General features: G+C 42.6%; 1 protein-coding gene across 1 annotated transcript in view; it reads right to left on the bottom strand.

Moving 5' to 3' along the window:
- Positions 1 to 23,415, bottom strand: part of LOC109859001 (RNA polymerase II elongation factor Ell) — a 70,952-nt gene that overhangs the window by 35,716 nt on the left and 11,821 nt on the right. Inside the window, exon 2 of the mRNA XM_020436805.1 lies at positions 10,447 to 10,494. Within this exon, the coding sequence (XP_020292394.1) occupies positions 10,447 to 10,494 (48 nt within the window). The remainder of the gene's footprint in view (positions 1 to 10,446; positions 10,495 to 23,415) is intronic.

The raw sequence follows: 23,415 nt of genomic DNA, 5'->3' as shown, positions 1-23,415 counted from the left end.
TCCGTCTTCCCAATTATTTGAGTACACGGAATATTTCCATATTCGTGTCACACAAGCTATCTGTATATTTACATTTGCATCAATAACAACTTGAAACCTGTTTTATCTAGTGTTTATTCACTTCATCAGTTTCTTATCACAGTGGAATTTTTTTATATCGCGATAAAGTATGTCCTTTGCGTGGCAGCGAGACATTGAAATAAAAGACCTTTTGTTTTCCGCATAGTTCGCGCGGTGAATAAAATTCATGAAAAAAGTTCTGTCGTAAGCGTCGCGCGCGCAGAGATGATAAAGAAACCACGCGCGCGCGCGCGTGTGTGTGTGAACATAATTTTTAAAACATAAGCCTGTTTGCGAAACCGGTACATGCGTATACGCGGCGTCTATCCGGTGTGACTTTTCCTATCCAGTTCTGACGCGAATACGTCGAAAGAACGTCCGTCATACTGTGCAACAGGAAGCGGGGAATCCAAAACCGCACGGCGACACTATTTCCGGCCTTTTTACACGGTTGCTTACCGTTTCCCTCAAAGCCCGTTTGAGCTTTGCACGCAAACTTTGAAACACACCTGGCAATGGTTTTTCGTACTCGCGGCAATAATATTTCCGTCTTTTGTCGCGACTTTGAGAAATTCTAGTGAAACTATTCGCGCGATGATCGCGCCGCGGCGAAGGACAAGACTGCGTGTGGAGAAAAAAGGTCGTCGCTACGGAAACACGATCTCGTCCGTACGTGGCGTGTCGTGTCCGAGCCTCTCGTCGAGAAGCGCGATCGATAAGCGTAATTTATTCCCCTTTTACGTTCCCGTGTCCCCAATAATTAACTACTACGCGATGTTCGAAGCCTCGTAGCAAGGATAGTTTACGATGGCGAGAGAGAATGAACGACGGCGACGCCACGCGGATGCTCGTGTTTTTCGAGAAGGCGACTTCTTTGGAGTTTGCCGCAAGTGCCGCGCAAGTGCTGCAAAAGAGAAAAAAAGAGAAAATGAGAGAGAGAGACGTCGCGTAATTAATTAGACTCGTTCATTGATTAATGATTTTGTCGCGCTTGTCAGTGAACAGCGCGTGCAAAGCCTCGTTATTGGTTTAGTGGTGCTTAATTGCACCGGACCGTAAGGATGGTTCAAAACTTAATGAGATATTGATATATTTATTCGTTAGAACCGTTAGAATATGTAGGTATAAAACAAAATTAGGTATAACGATAGTAAAAGTACACTCGATTCTTAATGTGCCTGTCACGCTAGTCTAAAAACAACTTCGACGTTTAAAAAAAAGTGAGATGTTAAAATTGAAAATGTAAAGCTTTGAGGTTGTACCGCTACATATTGTCGTTAGAATCGTTTAATTCTAACGGGACGCGCCTATTAATTATCCAAAAATTTGTTCAACGGTATCGGCTGATGTAACACACAGCCGGTTTTAAGTTTCAAGCGTTCTCCGTACACACACGATGCTCTCGCCCAGCAAACTCGAGTGTTCGGTCGCGCGCGATAGTGTTAATTAATCAGGAGAGCATAAAAATTCTCTCTTTTCCCGCTCAACGCAGATATAATTTTATAAGGCAAATTTTTATATATTTTTTCGACCGCCTATTTTATCGCATATACTGAGTCGATAATGAGTTTCCGCGCGCGCGTGCGCTCTTTGCCACATCTGCGTGTTACATAAATTTGACCTTATCGCCTCCTATCGCTGATAACAGTCGTATTATTGTTGAACGTAAAATGCGTTGCAAATTCTATATTAATTATGAGAAAAATCTGTCAATACTATCCTTAAATTGTTTATTATTATTTATTGTATTATAAAAAATATGTATCTGAAGAAGCGACGGAACGAAGAGGATAGCAGAGAATCGACAAAAAATTAATTATTCACATTCTCGTACGTCAAGACAGAATTCTCCGCGGTGAAGTTCAATCGGGGTAGAAAAGCGATAGAAAAAAAAAACGCGGGATATTACGCGAGAGTGAAAAACACATGGCGAAGATACTGAGACGGGTGTGCATATTTTATGCGAAATCGCCCCCATGGTAGAGAATTTGCGTGCAGCAGTATACGCTTCCTCTTTGATGTATAAACATCCCTCTGTCGCGAATCGGGATGGTAAAATGAGGGGATGCGATGCTATTATTATATAGATTCAATTATATAAGATAGACGTGACGTTAGAACCAACGCAAGTCAGTACATGTTTAATGTTGCAAATTGAAAAATATTCTCTGAAGAAAGTATACAATTCAAATTTAACTTAAAAACTTACGCGGCGAACTTTCTCATATCAACCATTTCCTCTCTTATCCAAGTCCATGTATACTCACTCCACTTCGTTGTAAATTAAAAAAATTCTATACGCAACTTCTTCACTACTTTCACGAAGCATCTTGCCCCGTGCGATAGTGATTCAGAGTTCATTATCCAGCTCGCTCTTTAATTCGTCGCTACGTCACGGGTCTTAAAACATGTTACCGTCACGGAGTTGCGCGCGCGCGCGAAGTGCAGACATATTTTTAACAGTAGAATAAAAATGTACCGTTACACGCGGCTGTTTGTTTCAATGTACAAGACGTACTGTTTCCTACATGAACTATCCAAGTATACAGAGTATAAAATTGCCGACTGTAATTGTTAGTTGACCGCGCGATAGTTTTCAGCGCGCAAAACGAGACTTTGGCCTCGTCTTCGTCATTTCAGAGATCGAGTTTTGCCGATCTCGGTATATTGAAAAATTCTCTCGTTTAGACAAAAATACTTAAGAGTGGCTGCGCGCGCAAGAAAGATTCACGCTCAAAAATTTAAATCACGCGTATTTCAGAGCTCGTAAATAAGCCGTCTCGTGCGTATGACGCATACATATTTAACGAATGTTGCTTTGCGTTATCAGTTAAGATATACTTTTTGAAGAAATTTAAAAACATTAAATATTTTACTGTTGAATGTCAAAGTACAGTAATTCTCCATTGAGTACGTACTAACGTTAATTAAATTAAATTCTGCAAAGACGCAACCATTGACATTCTGCGATCGACAGTAAGGCTTACAAAGATTTTTTTTCAGCGATACGGAATAAAGAAACCGGTCATCATCGATACGCACAGCCGGGTATAACAACTGGAAGTGAAATTCAGCGACGGTTAAAACTGCGCGATGTAACGCACGAATTCGCGCGCAAAGCTGCTGCGATGATATCTCCGCCGCGCGATGCGAGCCGGTAATTTTCGATGTATACATCACACACGGACGAGGGAGGGGAATCCAGTTTTGCAGGTTTCAGATCCTTCGGTTTCACGTCGCGTGTAACCGTCCCTCATCACGCACCGGCCGGACAGTCCTATATATAAATATATCAGGCGAAACCGAGACGGGCGGGCAAATTTGCAAAGGCGCTTTTTTGATATAAAAAAAAAAAAAAAAAAAAAAAAAAAAAAAAAAAAAAAGAATTTCAAACGCCAGAAATAAAACATACGAATCGCCCTGTGAATTTACATAAATTTGACATCAACTCGAAATCAAATTATTTGTTTTGAAAAAACAGAAAACGTTTCTTGACATAAAAAACGAAAGATCCTGTCAAAAACTTAAAAAATCACACAGATATGTGTTTGCTTCTTTTATTTACGCTCTTTGCTCACAACCTTCACGTAATCTTTCTCTTTCCTCTCTCTCTTTCTTTTCCTAAGGGAAATTCCAGGTCAAAGCCTAAAATATGTCGGCGTTCCGCTTTTGCAATATAAAACCCCGGTCACTTTATCATGGGATTTCAAAGTGAACGTACTTCCCTGGGGGATCTAAACTCGGGTAATCCGGATAACGGGGTGAATATCGGAGAGGATGGAGTTTTCAGCGGGTTCGATTTTCTTCGCGCGGATCTCTCGCAAAACATTGCGAGAACATCTCGGCGGCGTGGCGACGCAATCGCGGCTGCAAACCGAGACGAAGAAGGAAGCCCGTGCAAAAAAAGTCTTTGAAACCAGTTTTGCCGGACACCTCGACGGTGCGCTCCGGCAGAAAAATTTTATTTGACGGTTGACCAATTGAACCGATGTTACCGCGGCGTGGCATCTTCTCTTTCACGGCCAGTTATTCGCGCGTAATAAACAAAGATAAGACGCCCCACGACGGACCGAGATTTGCAACAAATAACCGATAAACGCGCGACAAATAATAAGTGCGGCGTGTTGTTGATCCGCGTTCGCTTATCTTGCGCCATGATGCTGAAGCGGCGATAACGGAGCTCATCCTTATCTGCGACCGTCGGCCACGGGAGCGCGCTCGATTTAATCCTTTGTCGCGCGCGTTTGCACAGCTGAATTACAAACTCGCGCGCAACTCTGCCTTTCTGGAGCAATCGCATGCGAGAGCAAACGCGCAAATACGCATTTAAGTACGCACAACACACGGACCCCGTTTCCCCGCGTATGCGGACACAAACAAGCTACGTGAATGAAAGGCGTACAAGAAGGAAAATAAGAGGGAAAATAAAAGGAAAAAAAAAAAAATAAATAAATAAAAAAAAAAAAAAAACATTGCGAGAAGCGTAACACCCGCATATCGTCCCGCTTGCGGTCGTCGCCTACATACGCGCAAGGCCGCGACGCGATAAAGACACACCTACACGGTATGTCGAGACTATCCGTTTAGCGATTCAGTTTCTGTTGTTCGCGGATCTTCTGTATGTTAATTCCAAATCAATACTTTCCTTAAAAAAAAATAGAAAAAAATTTTGACATTAGATATCTTATATTAAAATTGACATAAATAAATCCAAGTGTTCGATGAAAACGATAATAAAATTTGTTGTAGAGACACCCTGTACATAAAAAACAAAACTGTCTGTCCCGCATTCGACGCTCGCGCGTGTCCCATCTCGTTAATTTTAACGTTATCCCAAAAGAAGAGTCAGGAAAAAAACCAGGGCGGTTCTCGCCCTAAATTGCGAATTCGCATCCCCCGTATATTTCGTAAAGAGACGCGGCGTCGAAGGGTAGATTTCGCGTTACATATATTCATCAGGTATATAACGCGGAACGAATAAAAAAAAAACACGAAAAACATGGCTTTTCAATCGTATACCGCGGAACTTCATATAGGTTGAATCTAACGCAACGCCAAAACATAATTGAAAATGCGTCGAACGATTAAATGTAATTGCATTTTGCGTTATTATCGTATCTTCGTTTCATTTCGTTGCTTTTTACGGCCGTACGTTGCGACATCCTGGATGTTTTTTCAACATTCCACTTTCGAAGTCACAAGCAATCTTGTTTCTGAGTGCAAATGCACTTGAAAATTTACAAACGTTTACGTCAAACACAATTATTATTTTTTCAATTGTAGCTGTTTTTTCTTTGTCTGAAATTTATTTTGCAATAATCTACGCTCGATTTTGCGCGATCTTAAAAATATTATTAATTGACGCGTTACACGCTGCGCACATATACGCTCCACGCGATACATGTGTGCAAAACGCCCCGGTGTATCTGCGAGCAAAGGTCATCCACGAAGGCAATTGTGCGTCCTCGTCTCGCCGCTTTAATATCAACGTCGATAGGCGATCTGCGTGCATTCGGCGCGACAGGATAATCACCGTGTCTCTCAAGGCTCGGTATTTAGATCCGTGTTTTATTTTTTCTTGTTTTTGTTTTTCTCTCCGTAGTAAAAAAATATCGTCGAGCAACATTCCGAAATCGCGCCTCTCACACAGAGATATACTGATATATTCGACGGTAATTTATATGCAAATTGATCACAAATCTGCAAAAACTCGCTTACACACACATCGCACATTCATAGATCATAGCAATTATTCATTATGCAGCATAATTGGCCACTATAATGCATGGACGATTCATTTTTTAAATAATCGAAGGCGAATTTCGATTTATATGTTCTCTCTCTCTCTCTCTCTTTTTCTCTCCTACATCATTTTATTTTGCGCAGGATTGCACAGGTAGGTAAGACAGAGAGAGGAGGGACGAAAAAATTCTACGCGTGCGAGATCACATTCGACCTTCCGAATGACGGACGACCTTCGTTTTAGGGTTGCGTTGATGTTGGTTCGGTCGATGATTTCAGAACGACCCACTTTTCTCATTGCGATGCTTAGATTCGACACTGCTAGAATGGTAAAGTGGGTCACGCGTAAAAGTAACTGTTACGGCAGCGACGTTTCGTGTCAGTCGCGACTGACCGCGGCGCGATGGAATACCATCTTTGAGCCGGAGGGGCCTATGTGCGTGTTTTCACGTGTGCAACACATACTGTATATGCACACATCTTCGCCCGTGTTACGTGCCGCGTTGTTACATGTGCACATGAATAGGCAGGTATGTGTAAACGGCTCAAGGAGGAAACGCTTATAACCCGAGAAGACAATAATGCGCGAAGGAACTTCCGTCTTCGTAATTCGTCCCTGAAGAAAACCGTCATGTGTCCTCTACTTTTTTAGGCGCAGATCGAAAACTTACGAAACACAACCGTCGAGCAACAAAGTTTGACGTGGAGAAGGGGAAAGAGAGAGAGAGAGAGAGAGAAACGTGTATTTTTAATACTTTAAACGCGATTGACGCGCGAGTGAGTTTCTTCGTACACACGTTTAATAACCAAGACGTATCTTTCTCCCAAAGACGTGAATTTTTAAGCTCAACTCGCGATTTAATTCCACTCGCACGGAGTTATTGTCATCGCGCGCAGAAAAGAATTTATTTATATTGTAAAAGGTACTTTTTATCGAGAGCATAACGTAACAACAGTTGACTCACGCTGTTTTGCGCTTGTGCAATAGGTGAAAACAAAGTTTACAAAATCACTCATGATCGAATCGAACGATTTGATCGTAGTATCGGCGACAGTTTTTATTGAAAATTTAAATGGTTGGTGCAAATAACGTCGTTATCGCACGTATGCGATACTTTAGACCAGATATGTAATTAAAACACTTTACGTCAAATGTGTTTCGGAGAAATCAAATCGGAAATTCTTTGCGATAATAGGACGACGTTTCTACGTAGAACGGAAAGAAGTACTGAGAAGATTTTTCCGCATTTGTCGGAAAAACGGTTAATGCGATTTAATCGAGTTCTCGAAATGCGAGTCTTATCGAAACGAAAACCCGCCGAAGCCTTTCCGTAATGGTGGCAATAACGCGCGCGCCATGTTCCCGGGTAAAACCTACACCTATATATATAAGCGAGTACTCTAAGAAACCGAGTGAAAGGCAACAATGTGAAGGCGAGCGCCCGACACACACACACACATATATATATGTATATATATATATACATATATATGTATATGTAACACATGATCGAGCACGCGCGCAAATTGTCAGACACTCACAGATACAAACACATACACGTACACACAATCCCCGAACAAAAAGGCTATCCGCTAATCGCGTCTCGTACGAATACCAACTATTGACGTTCATGACGAAGTTGTACTAGTAGAAGAAACAAGAGAGAAGAGATCCACATTATGGAAAAAAAAAAAAAAATAAGAGAGAAAAAAGAGGAAGATATACGACGTAGATCAGCATATGTGTCAAAGCCGCGACGTTTCTACGTATGCGGAGAGGCCCGGCCGTCGTCGATTGTCACACACGTATCGTGCCCGATCGTGCCGAGCATTGCTGCTACACATGAAATCGCGCACGCACACGTATTACATGTACGAGAGGCGCAAGTGCATCGACGCGACGCGCGAGCGTTGTGTGGAGGAGAAGGCGCGAGCGGAGAGATCGGTTCTCCCTGGATACGTCAATCGCGACAAGGACATCCGCTGAACGAATTATATTAGAATAATCGCGTTCTACGTTTCTAGAGTCCCCGGAGCGCGCCTTGAAACCGGTGTGTGGAAAATAGAAAAAATTCCACGAAAGGAAAAAACAATCTTTTTTCTTCTTTAAATAAAACACCAATAAATATGTAAGATAAAATATTGAATAATATTATTGAGGACCGTAGTGAAGTTTAAAATTCGATAGCTCGAGAACACACAAAGAGGAGCAATACATATGTACATTAAATAAAGTTTACTGCGTACGTACGTGAACTTTTTAAATCACGGAAATCCGCAGCGAATTCTCGTAAAATCCGCGCGGTTCGAAAACACAAATCCCTAAAGAATAAATTCCCCGACATCGACAATGTATGGACCCTGAGGCGTAAATCCCACCGCGCTGGCTACTTGCGAAAAGGTCAACGCATCGATCTTCGAGATTTTTAACCGTGGCAGACTACCAAAGGTTAGAATGAAATAGAAAGCAACGTTATGTTGACCGCGATCTAATCTCAATGATATGAATGAGAGAGATAATTAAAGACTTGATGAAAATCAGCGGCGCGTTCATTGGGTTATTTGGAAAATAAATTTCGCACGTATGAACAAAAACACATTATTCGTTGGTGTACCAAAAACGCGACAACGTGCAGAGAAGCGACGCCGCACATGCCAGTAGATTTTCAAGCAACTTTACAATTCCGATTATTTCGAACCGTCTCTCTGCATCATCTCCCCGATTTCGTCGAGATTTCGTCGCTTGAATATTTTCCGTTCGGTCATGGCCATTTTCGAGAAACGCGTATAAGTTTCAACGAGGTTTCTATTACAAAGTATTCGATTCGAAAGTAATCACGTATACATAGCTTTTAGAAAGGGACACTTTAAGAAAAGAGAATCTCTCAATTTCAAAACTCGAGTAAGAGAAAATGAAGTTAAGACACACCCTGTTGTTTTTTTTCTCTCTCTGTTTTTTAAGTAAAATGACGTTTATTTTCTTGAGGTATTGCATTGCAATTAGCGACAGGTTTACCTCGTCGAATTCGTCTCTGTACGGTCTGTTGCAACACACGCGCAGGTAAGTAAACGATATAACGACGACCAAGCCCGAGAGCAAGGGGGAAACCGATGAAGGACGAGGGGAAACAGGTCAATTACCTCCAGATCACCGAGAGAGATTTCGTATCGACGATCGGCCGCGCTCTTGTCGTTAAGGAACGATGCCAGTGGCATATGGCTGTTACGTGTGGCAAAGGCATACTTTTCAAACATCGTCACAGACCACTTTTTCGAACGCGCATAAGTAATTCGCCTTAACGCCTTAGCGCCTTTCATTACGTCTTCAACGTCTTTCCGAAGTAAAAACATTGGATTTCACAAATTGTCCGATCTCTGAGTTATTAATCGCATTAGCAATTTTCAATTTATCAGCTAGATATTTTTAAAAATACACGGAACAATAATGTTAAAATATTTATATTTTAAAATATTATCATGTCTCCTTTTTTTAAATATATTTTTGCGTAAATTGCGATTTAATTCCGCATTTTTAATTAATAAAAGCTTGCTAATGATACAATTCGGCTGCGTGATTTTTAATTTTTTTCCAATGTGATAAAAAAATACATCCGATGTGTTCAAAGGGAGTTTAGGAAGGTTTCAGAGACCGAACTGCGACGGTGAGAGAAAATGGTGTATAACCTTGCTCGGACGACCTCGATCGCCTTCACCGAGGAACCTTCGGTGTGTAGAGCCGTGACGAACACACACAAACACATTCATACACATACGATTTTGCGATCGTTCGGTCGACTGAAAGATCGAGCTCCCGGTGCAGCGCCGCGCACTGTCGTATTGACATCTTTTTCATACTTGTCCGCGAAAAGATAAAACTTTAATAGATACAAATATATAAATGTACACACACGTGTGTCAAAGAAATATGAAAAATTTATACTATAATGAAAAGATGGTTATATAAAACGCAGGTAGAAAATTGTGAATTTCTTGAATTGCGTAAAAGATAAATAGAGTGCGATATAAAATACTGATAATTCAAGACCAGCTTATGTCGGTAAATCAGAAGAAAAATGTCAACGGCGCACCCGCTCGACGCGTCCTCTCACTCTCACTTTTTTTTCGTCGAAAGAAAATTTCACCGTTCTCTCCTCTTTCTCTCCCTTCGGACGGCGAAAAGCCTCGCTTCGCGCGGGATTTTTTTTTAAGTAACCGGCAAGATCTCCGCGAAACGTCCTTTAACCGCACAATTTATTTCCGCAGTAACTTCTACGACAAATACATCACGAAAATTCGCGGATCAATATCTCGCGATAATTAGTGAGTCATCATACAATATGGATATTGACATACACGCGGAAAATATTCTCGCGCGAGCGTTTTACACGTGCTAATCGTTTTGACAAATGATCTAAGAAAAAGAGAGAGAAAGAGAGAAAAGATAGCTTTACTATTTTTTTCTCTGTAACGACGAAATTTTTTTCGTTCAAGCATGTTGGAAAAATCACAATCTCAATATCTGTTTGCGATCCACAAACGTCCTATTATCTCCGTCGTAATCTTTTCACGTCGCATTGACCGATAACGTGACAGATTTCGACGCTACATAGTTCTCGAATATCGACAGAAAACAAATTCACTTACCCCCTCGTTGCGTAGGAACTGTATAGTAGGTTTGCCGTTGATTTTAGTCTAAAAAAGAAAAAAAAACATAGATTAGTTTCTCTTTAAAAGCATACGGTACTAGAGCAATTAATGTTACAGCGTATTTGATTCTTAGGGCCAAAGTTTCGCCATCTCCAATTATCTTAATCGGCCGATTATTCCGCTGGAATTAACCAATCTCACAGATCGATTATAGCCGAATTTGCCGATCACTCAGCGGGGGCTTAATCAACCGATTAACTTATCTTTTTTTCATCACCGGAGACAATAATGAAAAAATGGCCATTAGTTGTTTTTTTCTCTTTAATTTCTTTCATTGTCAGTAAATAGTACTTAAAGCAATAACATACACTTAAAGAGAACTTAATAATACATTACGTATACATTACGTATACATTAAAAAATGATATTATTTCAAACTGTTTCCTCGGATAAGATACGCAAGTAAAATTCGAAAGGCATTTCGTCGTTCGCGAAGCGCCGCGACAGTTGATTCGAACAGGTCGTTTAGCATAATTACTCATGCGACACAGTTCCGATCGCACGTCCAACTTGGCCACACGGGCAATGAGCCACGGGTGTAAATTGACAAAGCGAACGCGTGCGCGCATCCGCGCACAAAGAGACAAACGCGTAAAACACGCGGAGGATTTCGCGTGAAATTGAACAGCGCGCGATCTCGTAATCGCGCGACAAATTGCATTATGTCGCACACGCGGGCGGCGATTTCTGCGTGTAACTTTTACTTATGCGCCCGCGTGACAGAGCTCGCACATATAAAAGGGAAAGTACGCCACGGAAGAAGCTCCTTTGCGTCCATACTCGAACAAGTCGTAGATCATTCCGGATTGATAAAAACTAAATAGAGACATACGATCTTGCTTCGATTAGAAAATATCGAGTTTGTAAAGGAATTCGATTCAATGAAGAATCAGGTAGTTTATTTTCAAGGGATAAGCGATAATCAACCGTTTGAATAAGAGAAAAAGAGAGGAAGAATTAAAAGTAAATATGGTAAAAAGCGACCCGGGTATAGATTAGATTATTCAACCTCGAGGTTGACTGATAAAACACAAAAAGTAAGTCGTAAAGCTACAAACTTTTGTGACTGACTCGCAGCGACGGAAACAAAGACGGTATTGCAGCTGAAAAAAAATTCTGAATTCTTATCGAAGAAGATACCGCGCGAGTTTCGCTTTCATCTGCGTACACGATGATTCGATCCTGGAATTTCTTTTTATAAGACGTGTTCACGATTTATTATTGCTATCGGCCGTGCAGCAGCGATGCGCGCTTAATGGCACGTATATGAAAAGCTTACACGGTTTCCACTTATCGTCGGCGCTTGAAGCTTGTTGGGACGCGCACGCGCGGTGGCACGCGAGAAAATTAATCGCACCGCGGAAGATCGCGTTTATCCGAGCGAGTTGGGTCGGCCAAGATTGACCCGAGCAATCGCGCGTTATGAGCGCGTCGAGTTCGCGAAAGGTGAAAAATTATTTCCGTCTTTCCCGCGCGGAGCGATAGCACGCGCGTGGAAAATCGTCCCTGCGCGATTTCACGCACGCGTATACTTTCCTTTCTAATCTTTCAGATTGAAACAAACGCGCGCACTACAGATCTTTCCGACTTATTAAAAATATTTTCCAAAACTTGTTACCGAACTCGGCAACTTTATTTTTAGTCAAACATTATCGCGACGATTGCTTTAATTTACTGCATTATTTTCTTTTATTGTATTTCTATCGCACTGAATTAAATATAAATTCAAATTTTAAAAAACAATTTGCGCAATTTACATCTTATTACGATACACTTGGCTTTTACATTTGCCGCTTTATTATTTCTCTTAGACGGTTTTTATAAACAATCGCGGAAATGCGTATTTATATTTGATCAATACAGCAAGAGCGATCGAAAGCGACGGGGTGCTCCGACTTTCTGGCTAAACAATTTAAATTAAAGAATAAGGTCTATGCAAGAAACGAAATCCACGAACGTAATATAGCGTGTTCTTGCTTCTTTCTTGTATGTATGCTAAACCTATATATCGGCCGACGCGAGGCGCGCAGAGACTTGCGTGCTTTCACTGATCCGACCGGCGATAATTCCTCGGAAATCTCGACTGAGGTGACGGTTACACTTTGGTGGCTCGCGGAAAAAGTGATGGCATTAGACGACGACCGAGAGAAGTCCATTATGGTCGGCCGTCGCGGCGCAAAGATTTTACGAGCTGTGCTCGACTCTGTCACGCTCGCATGACAGAATGTCGTCGCGCACGAGCGTGTGTGTGTGTGTGTGTGTGTGTGTGTGTGTGTAGCACAGGTGTGGGGTGAGGAGGGAGATAACCACACGCGGCGTAATACGCCGGGCAATTATATTTCCACGGCGTGTTACATAAACGCGACGGAATAATCAAGCGTCACCCCGCTCGGTCGCTTTCACTCAATAAAGGGATTCATTACAGTTTTAATTATTCTAATAACCGCCTGCGCGCGTGATCGTTTCGTTATTCGAAAGCATGTCTCTCGCCAATCATTGTAGATTCAAAAACATTTATCCGTACGTTGATGTTTACCTTAATACGCGCGGTGAAAAGTACAAATGCGCGCGTCTACTTTGCGCACGAATATCGCAAGAAACAGTTTCCGGACAAGAAGAGACACCGTTTGAACAAAATTGGAATGGAACACCCTATGTATGTGTTCAAGGATTAAGGACGCGTGCGCATTCACACACACACACACACGCGCGCGCGCGTGATGTCGGAAGACAAAGTGTCTCCCTCCTGAGTCTTTCTTCCCCGTGGCGAGGAATAAGCGAAATTTCGTCGTCGCCACCATCGCTGCCGATGCGAATCGTTGACCCTATCGGATGGAGAGAAAAATGGCGACAACAAGACGAATAAAAAGAGGGTTCGTCTGCTTGTTGATTGAATTCATTTAAATTTTGGTTCAGGCCACGTAAATGAAAACAAAGTGTAAATGAAAGAAAAACAGGATAATTTTTTTCTCAGTCCAAAAAATATACAAACTTTGTAAACGTGTAATAAAGTAATGTAATTTATATCTATTGTTATTGTGGTCAAAAATCTAAATTATAATTGTCTAAATTTGATCAATCAAATACGTTTATAAACGATCTGTTTCTCTCTGCTTTTCCACCACTGTGTACGACAACGAGACGTCTCGTGCACCACGCGAACGACCCCGAAAAGGTTCTTGCCAGCCATTCCTCTTGAACAAGAGAACCTCGTCGGCAGGTCAATAACTCTTCGTCCTGGGCACAACCCCCCGCCCGCCTGACTTCCCCTCGTCTCTCTTACGCACCACGTTCTCACCCCCGACGGCGGCGGCGTCGGCGGCGGCAGCGACCCTTTATCCCGCTTTCTACCAGAATTGGATCTCCGGTCTGAGTCCGTCGCGCGTTAACAATAGCTCGCATCTTAGTCTGCGGATTATCTGCGAAGTAATTATTTGTTTCGCGCGTCGCTCACCCCTTCGGGAGAAAATACAATTGATTCATTAATTTGCCAACAAATATGCACTTCAATATTGATTAATCACGCTATATGAAGCAGCGGCGAGTTCACGAACACTCTTATCGCTCGACGTATTTTTCATGAACCCCGTCAAGTCGTCATTGGCTCTTATCAGCTCCTCATTATCGCCTTGATACATTCGCGTTGATCAAAACACGTTAATTATTCTCAAATACCGAACTAACAATGAGTTACGACACGTAACGCCAAATGTCAAATGTCTGAGAAATATCAAACGATATTTTGAGACACACGTTGATTTGATCCGACAAAAAAAAGATTGTTTGGATAATAGTTCGGGAACGCTTTATTTTGCGCGCGCGGTCCAAAGAGGATGGAAAAGGAAGAAATCCGCGTTGTGTGGATCGTCGTGCATGCATATCGTGTTGCGCAAGCGCAACGAACGCACGTACACGCGTTTTGCATCGCATCCCAATATTCCGCGCTGCATAAAACATCCGCCCTACGATATATTCCGGAGACATTCGCGGAAATATTCTCTGTTTCTTTTTCTCTCAAAGCCGAGAATAGCAAGACCACTTTTCTAAAACAGCGATCAGACGAAGAGAATTCTCGTGTGTGCTCTCTTCTCGTTGGGACAATCATAAATCTTTTGTGTTGCCGCAATAAATGTATGCATTAAAATTCCAGAAATATAACGCACCGAGAGAAGAGAGAGAAAGAGAGAAAGAGAAAGAGAAGAAAACGTGTTATGTATATTTCATCATAAATATACATAAACGTAAAATGTATTCGCGACGTACGAAACCGACCGAGTTTTATCAAAGCGTTCCTTTTTCACGGGATAAAGTGCCTGATCGTTTTCTTTATTATCTATATACGCAATGAAAACACGATAAAATCGTTAAAAGCGAATCATGCTCTCTAATACCCGACGTAATCGGTCCGATACATGTTTATTCATACTTTCCGCGCGACCGATTTGTTTTAGAACAAACACAGGCGAAAGTTGTTCACGCCTTTTCTTCGATTTCCGAATCATATTTTGGGGACAGATATCGCGCGCGCGATTCCACGAGTGCGGGCGCGCCGGGCCGTTTCGCAATCGTTTTGCAATCGCGGTGCGAGAAAATAGGAACGTATATTTTCGGTTCGTTAACCCTGAATGCACGTAACAAACCAGCTGCTGTTGTTGGTTGCAAACCGATACGCACACCGCGATGGTTCTAATTCGCGCGGCGAAACGGACAACGGAGGGCGGTCGCTATAATAACACGCGGTCGGCGCGGCAAGGAACTACCTAATTAAGTAATTAAACGCACAGCTATGCGCCGCGCCGTGCTACGCGGGGATCTGAACACGTAAAGCTCGTGTGGCCGCGTTTATAAGCATCCTCATTAGCCTGTTTGCACTATTTATCGTCAAATCAATGAGCCACGCAACATTCAGCGCTTATCGTACGAATTATCGTGCTCTGTCATTGTAAATCGATTATTTTGCGTCAATTTTGACAAAATATTATCCGCGGATCGATAGCAATCAAATTGAAAATAAAAGTTTTTATACGCTGACTGACATGTTATAAAACGATCAGACATTTTCAAGAAGTTGATACTTTTTGTTCGACGAAAGAGCAAAGTGTAGAATTAAGTTCACGATCTCGATGAGATCGTCGACGACGACCGTTTGTCATCGGCAGTAATCAGATGTTCGCGAGGTTAACAAGAACGAAGGCCGGGCGAAGGAAGAAGAGACGGTTCATCAAAAATCGCTTGCCGATCTCAATTAATCGCGGGCATAATCGGCGACGAGAAGGCATGGTTGCCGGTTCGCAACAGGTAGGCAAGCAATCGCACCGTGCGCTTATTCGCCTCGCCGCGGCGAGAAATTCGCCAACACCGCCAACTGGTTCACTTTCTCTCGGACGGCGAACTCCAGGTTGCTCACAGAGAAGAGAGAGAGAGAGGAAAAGAAGGAAAAGGAGGTAAAGGAGAAGAGAGAAAGAGAGAGAGTGTGTGAGTCTGTCTCCCTTCGTCGGCGCGCGTACACACGAGCACATGTATATAAAACATGTATATGTTCACGCGTATACGTGAACATTCACGCGCGCGCGCGCGCACGCACTGCTATCGCGACTTTTAAACCGCAGACTTCGTAGATCCAAGGACCAATCAGAGATCCGGGTGTTCCAGTCTTCACATTATTCGGCAAAACCGAATAATTTGAATAACAATCCGTTATTTCTCTATGTGTATTTCCGTCAATGTTTTCGAAAATAATCTATTTATCGAAATTATCAAAATAAATTAAAACGGAACTCAATTAGAATTCCGCCTGGAATTTCATGAATAATACATTAAAAGACCGAGAGAAGAAGAAATATTTAAAAATTATCAGAGCGAATAGTGTTCAAAGTACAAACTGCAAGTATCACGCGCGTGAATTTATCGGAAAACGATTGGATTTATGAATAAATGGGAGAGTGGGTTACAATAGATTACTTTTTTGTTTTTGGCTTTTTCGGTTTTCAAGTGTGATTCTGAAGATATTGCATCCAAAATCGTGTGATGATACTTGATAAAATGTCATGACAAATTTAGGTCTGCAGATGCAATACGTTCCAAGTGACACTTTCAAAAAGCACAAAAAGTAATCCACCCGGTCTCCTCCACAACAATTGCACGTACACGTATTGCGTCATCGCGCAGCGATTACGCGCTCTCGAATCCCGTTGCACTCCCGGTGGGAGTGAAACGAAATTGGAAATTCGCTCGATTATAATTGCCATCGATCCGCGAATGCAAACCCGCGTCACAATAATTCCCGTATTACACGGAAACTTCAGCGCAGCATGCGCGAGAAAGAACAACGACCCGGCTGTGTGTGTGTGTGGCGAACCCGGTTTTAAAGATCCGGCCGCGAGAGACACAGAGCGAGCGTCGTAATCAGAGCGATTAGGCGTGGCCGCGATAAGCGCAAACAGTACTCGGCTATGATTCGTCGTCCGTTCGAATGTGCACACCGCGCATTGTTTCTAGGTCTCTTTCCCCGACTGTCTGTCGTCACTTTCGAACGTGTATACCTTTCGAAATGCATTCGCATAAGCTTCGCTACTTTCTCGTAGCTTCCATTCCCGAACCGTCTGCATCATCGATATCTTACTCCCTCCCCCCCCCTTCCGTCGTCAAATAGCAGAGACAAAATTACTTCTATTTTACGGAGTCACTCCTGGAAGTGATTACTGCATCATGATGATTAGAGAGTACGTATCAGAGAGATAACCTTCAGGTGTTAATCACTTTGCGAGTGTATACCTTTTGCGGATGTATTATACGAGACACGTATAGAGCGAAATGTAATTGGAACCGGAGAAAAAGAACCGAAGACCATTGGTGCAATTTACGCGCCACGCACAAATTTAATTGCCACAATCGAAGATTAAGGAAGTCACGAGTTTTGAAAAGTTGAAGCGCAAAGATACCGGAAATCTCGAGGACTGTGCTTATACGTGGTTACGCAAAACGACAAGAGGCAAAACGGCAGGCACGTGAAGACCATCGGTCATAATTACGGGACGTTCGAAGAGCTTCTTGCGTCAGCGTAGTAGTACCTCTAATAAATCACGCGTTACGCGCGGGAATTAATAATTTTCCCGACAAACGGTTGCGGTCGATGGTCATCGTCGTCACCGACTCGGATCCGTACAACGTCTGTCTTCTCTATAGACTTCAAGCGGCGCGTGATCGGGACAACTATACAACACGCGTGTCTGTAAATGTCAAACGAGTTTCGCGCGCGCGGCGAACGCCTTTAGGAAAAGAAGAAATTGAACTCTCGGCCAATCGATCGAGCGCCCGCGCGAGTTGTTGTTGCTCAGCGAAAGGACTTGCCACTTGCCCTTCTCGCAAACGAAATCGCCGTTTTAATTCGCCTCGCGCGTAAAAAGCCGAGCGGGTATTGTGCGAGAAAACGAGCGGGTAAAAGGCGCGCGCGCACGCTGCACCCCGTGTAGTGCGCGCGTCGGCGGAAAAACATCACCGGTATTTAAAAGCGCATTATTAACGCCTTATTTAGTAGAAAGAACTTGCGCGAAGAAGCACGCGCTTTCCCTTCGAACTTCGCTTTTTATTTTTATTCACGCGCGAATTTTTTATTTTTATTTCTTCGCGCGCGCACGAAAGAGAAAAGAGAACGACCAAGTCGCTCGTTTGTGTCCTTCGTTATATAGCGTACGACTCGCTGGATAGCAAAGACGAGGGTGTGAAAAAGAACGACGTGTGCAGGCATCGATCCTGAAAAACGGCGGCGACGCGAATCCGCGCGCTAATGAAGCCTGTTGTTCTTTACTTTGGTTCTCTCCGATCGCGAAATCGGTAGACATCGATATCCATCCGTACTTTGTCTGACTTTTGCGAAAAAAAAAAGGCCGGTTTTTTTTTATCCTAACGTGCAAATGCAAAATTTTTACTTTTCGATTCGCACACATCAGATGTAATATTAAAACGTTAAACGTATTTCTCCACGTCCAACTAGCGCAAACAAAATTTGACCGCGCTCGAAACTTCGGGAATTATATCATCACAGTTCTCTCCGAAAGTAACGCGTGTTAATTTCACAAGAGCGGACATTCGATGGCGCTAAAGCATTCTGTAAAATGGCACGTGAGTTAATATTGGGTTCCCCGCGACAGTTAGCTGTCGCAGCGCTTTAAATTGTCGCGAAGTGTGCGCGCGAGCTTCGAGATAAACTGAATTTACTGCTCTCTCGAGCAATACGATAAATAAATCGCGTAATTCGCGGGGACTTTACGCGATCGTTTCTCCGCGAGTGTTTTGAGGCGGGGGTAGAAAAGGGCGTGAAATGCAACGATGTAATTCGCTACAGTTAATAACGGCGATCCGGCGGATCGTATACAGTTTTCATCGTCGGTGGACGGCCGGATTTAAATTACCGGTCGCGCGGCCACGACGACAATCGAATTACCAACAAGACCGAACTCAGTTAGTCCGGGACACAATGAACCGTGCAGCCGCGCCGAGGGAGAGACGACGTGGCTCTTTTTAATTTTTTTTCCTTCAGTGAAAAAGCATCTCGCGTGATATACAGGAAAGGGGAAGGAAAGGTGGGCGAGAGTAGGTGGAGGACAAAAGCAGCGCGGGAGGGAAACAGAAGCGGGTGAAGAAGTGGGCGGGGGAGAAACGAGAGGAGCAATAGGAAAAAGACCCCGTGACAAGCGGGAGCCATTATTCGTGCGTTAGCTTCTTAAGAGCAGATGGACAACGGTAGGGGGAGGGACGGGAAGAAGAACGGGGAAAAAACCGGGTGCTAGGGTATATCGACAAACCAGACATCTCTCGCTTTCCCGAGTCGAGGATTTCAGATTCGTCCGATGAAGGAGAAGGACGGATGGCTTTTATCGACTCTGTTAAACCGTGAGCCAGACGCGCGTAGAGGGGCCCTTCGCGTGTACCAACAACATCGTGTTGATGCCACATCCGATGACTACCGGTGCATCTGTACACTCGGGTGTGTGCCTCGCCGAGTACCACCTGCCCTGTAGGAGGGCATTATGTCGCATTGAACCCGAGCGATTCACAGAGCGGCGTCGTTCACGACTCAGAAACTCTCCACAAACGTCATGTGCAAACGATTTCACAGCCTCCACTTCAACGCGACGCATTTCCGCAATGCAAAATTTATAGTAATATTTTTTGGAATAAAAATTATAAAAATCTAATAATATAAATTCATGGATTTTTATTGTTTTGTTTTATTCTAATATTAAATTTTAATCGTACACATATTTTATTGAATTGTTCTGAAAGTTCGTAACCTTTTCCAATAGATGGCATTACCGTAGATAACAAATATGTCCGAAACATGTACACGAGATATCACGCGGACTAAAAACATCAAACAGAACGTATGTGAGTATTTATAGAAGTTAAATTATGTAAGTCGGTGTAACAAGAGATAAGTTTTTGAATTTCATTAAAAACGTTACATATTTTTCAAACAATCCAATATATTTTTGTATTAACATTGTTACATCGCATTGTGTACGGTATCATCGGATTCATTTTTTGTTGTTTATTTGTGGTTTATTAATTTTTGTTCGATCTTTTCAGGTATTTTTGCCTCGTTATATCGACAAGTAAAACCAAAACATTTCAGACACTGATCTTTTTTATTTATTTTGCGCTCTGCAATTAATTCAAATGTCAGTTTTTTCAAGTTTTAATTATTAAAGACTTTTTGTGTTATATTGGTTCATATGGAGTAATTTAATTAATTATTGACATCTTTCCGAGCAGCTAACTCTTTCGATTTAACAAACAAAATCGAAAGATTTTTGACAATGTAATGCTGCGACATATTTGTCATCACAATAACGTTAATTTACTTTCGGTAATTAAGAGATATTATTTAGGATAGACTGCGCGCTCTATAGTTACGGTTGTTAGCTACGAAAAAAAAAAAAATATTAATAAATCCCACACTGACCAAGCGGCATTGTTTGCCGGAAGTATTTTAATTTGGAAGTTCCTCGTGTGATAGTGAAATATCCTGCGCAGCTTTCGGCATACGTGACCGCAGGATTTTTCAGCCAACACGCGTAACTGGGGAACGTCGCAATAATTGCTCATTCTCCGACGCTTTCGAGAGAGAAAACGCTGAAATTAGTGAGCGAGTGTAATGACGCGTGCGGCAAAGTATAAAACGGTAATATCATTAAACTCGACACGATATGTCATCGCTCGCGGGACACGTAACGCCGGATATGTAGCTGGCCAAGCCGCGGTCGCGTTCTTTCCGTCAAACGATTTGCATATTTGTCGCGATATTTCGTTGTCTTGAAAGAGACACTGACGACTTAATTAATTACCGGAAATCCAGTGCGAGCGAGCGCTAAATTAGTTTTGCGTTCCTAAATAATTGTTCCTCGTACAGACGCTGATTTACGTGTCCCCGATTTTGTTCACCTTTCGAGAAGAGGTCAACAACCGATTTGTTTGGTAAATTCGCTTTTAAAAATTCATTAAAAAAAAAAAAAATAAAAACTTGTTTATCACGCAGCTATTAATAAATGTCAATTAAAATTGCCGATGTGGTTCGACGTGATGCACAAAAAAAGTATCAAGATGTTTTTAATTAGAATAATTAAAATTCTGCTAATTAAATCGTGAATTTTTAACCACGATGGCGACAATAACTAATGGATGACGAGGAGGAGAACGACGACGACGACGACGACGACGACGACGACGACGACAACATGCGGCGAAGAGGACGCATTATCGATTGGCAAAGTAACTCCGGCGGCTCCGCCGGGGGACTTGGCGGTTTCTACAGGGCGGCGACAGTCGAGACGACGGAGTTCCTCTCGACAGACACCGGACACGTTATCAAGTGATTCGAGCACCTCGAATGGAACCTAGGCGCCGTGTACGGTTACGATACGATGTCGTACGGAAGCGATGTCGATATTGACAGAAGAGCTTCAGTAACACAAGCGGCGCACACAGCTCGACGTGGAAAAGAAGCTCCTCCTTTTCTCGCACGCACGCGGCTTGGATCGCCCTTATTCACCGCGATTCACACATGTAAATCGTGTTTACATACCGTCGGAGGACGACAAGAGAGGGAGAAATAAAGAGATAAAGAGCGAGAGAGAAGTGCTAAAACGGGAAAATATACGGCGCCGGATGCACACGCTATCCTTCTCGTGTCGGGTAACCGTACGCGGCTAAGTGAATGAGAACGGTATCTTCTTACGAAGCTAAATCACGCCGCGGGGTAAAAGTTAGAGGCGGCTAAATCTGAGAACAAGTAGGTAGCGCGCGTGATCACGAGAGCCGTCTTTGTGGGATGACGACGGCGCTAAGAGACAATGAGAGCTCGTACATGAATAAGAACTCGAGCGAGAAACGTCTCTCTTAGGGAAGACGGAGAACGCAGAACGTTCGCTTTACAACACGAGTATATAGACACACGAAAGAAAACTTGCAACGTAATTACGTTTCGTACAAGAAATCTTGCGAAACATAATTAAAGAAGTTAAAATCTAATGAGTACAAGTATAACCTCTTACTTTTCATTATAAATCTTTGCTCTTTGTAATACCGTTTAAAAAGAGACGATTTGTTAGTAGCACTTGTCGACCGGAAGCCTATTAATCGGCTTACGAGCCAGAGACACGTCCGAGCCAGAATTAGCTGGTTGTTTGCTGGCTTTGTTTCGAGCCGATCGGTTAAAAGCTCTCGTATTATCTCTTTTATGCGCGGTATTTACTCTGTCGTTTTATCCGCGTTAGATCTCTCCTTTTGTCCATGTACGCATATATATACACATAAATTACGATTATCGAATAGAAAGACCACGATTATTTCGTTGTGTGTGGAAAATCCGAGTGATAAATCACGACGCAGAAGTGTACCGAGCATTTGCCTGCGATATTCGAAAGAAAATAGATACGCACAGCCTGCGACAGTTCCGTTACATCACAGTTAAATAAATTCATTCAGTATAAATAGCCGTGATTTGTGCAAGTATATTCGGCGATATCGTACCAATCGATTACGCGGATCGTATCGAAACCGAGCGCGCGCAGAAACTCGTAGGAGGATAGAAATGTCACCTCCGAACCGACACCTTATAATTCGTCACGCCGTTTCTCAATCGCGATGACGGCGCCGGGTACGTAACACCAATACACGATGCAGCAAATATGTAAGTGTATATGTGTCGTGTGCGTACGTGCGTGTCTTTGCCGAACACGATCGGCGAGAGAGAGAGAGAGAAAGAGCAGAGTGAAAGGACCGTCGTAACTCAAGCGAACAGAGACAATGAGAGAAGACACAACTTATATCTTTTAAAAAGAAAAAATAGTAAAAAATCGCGAAACAAATGCCAAGTTTGTTCTTTTCTGCTTTTAGCGTCGTAAAATGTCACTTTCACAAGACTTATTCAAATTTTTTGCGTAAAGTAATCTGCTTCCTATCAGAAAAGGCGTGTGTAAATAATTACAATCGATTCTATCAATCTTGATTGTTGCCGCTTTTATTTTGACGCTGACTGGACGTTTCTCGGATGTGTTTCTCGATTCATGTGAGAAGAGGAGAAATAACACGTGACCTTACTTTAATCACGTTTTTAATAACACGTGACTAAAGTACAGTCACGTGACTTTAGTCGTAACGTAATAACGTGTCGTTTTTCCACTCCTCCCTCTTACTATTTTTTTTATTTTGATTTTCATGCGTTATTTCTGACATCTCTCTAATATGTATTATATGGTTTGTAAGACGTATATACTAGCTGTCATCGCGGTGACAGGTTGTCTTCACTGACACTATACGTTAAAATAAAAACAATAATAGCGTGCGCGTAGCGCGCGCCTGTACTAATCTAAATAAAAAATTCACTTAAAGTGAATAATTGAGAAT

Source organism: Pseudomyrmex gracilis, unplaced genomic scaffold, assembly GCF_002006095.1.
Source record: "Pseudomyrmex gracilis isolate BER0280 unplaced genomic scaffold, ASM200609v1 scaffold_6, whole genome shotgun sequence".
NCBI classification, from domain to species: domain Eukaryota; kingdom Metazoa; phylum Arthropoda; class Insecta; order Hymenoptera; family Formicidae; genus Pseudomyrmex; species Pseudomyrmex gracilis.
Note: the sequence above shows the minus strand (reverse complement) of the source record. Positions and strands in the feature narration are given on the sequence as shown.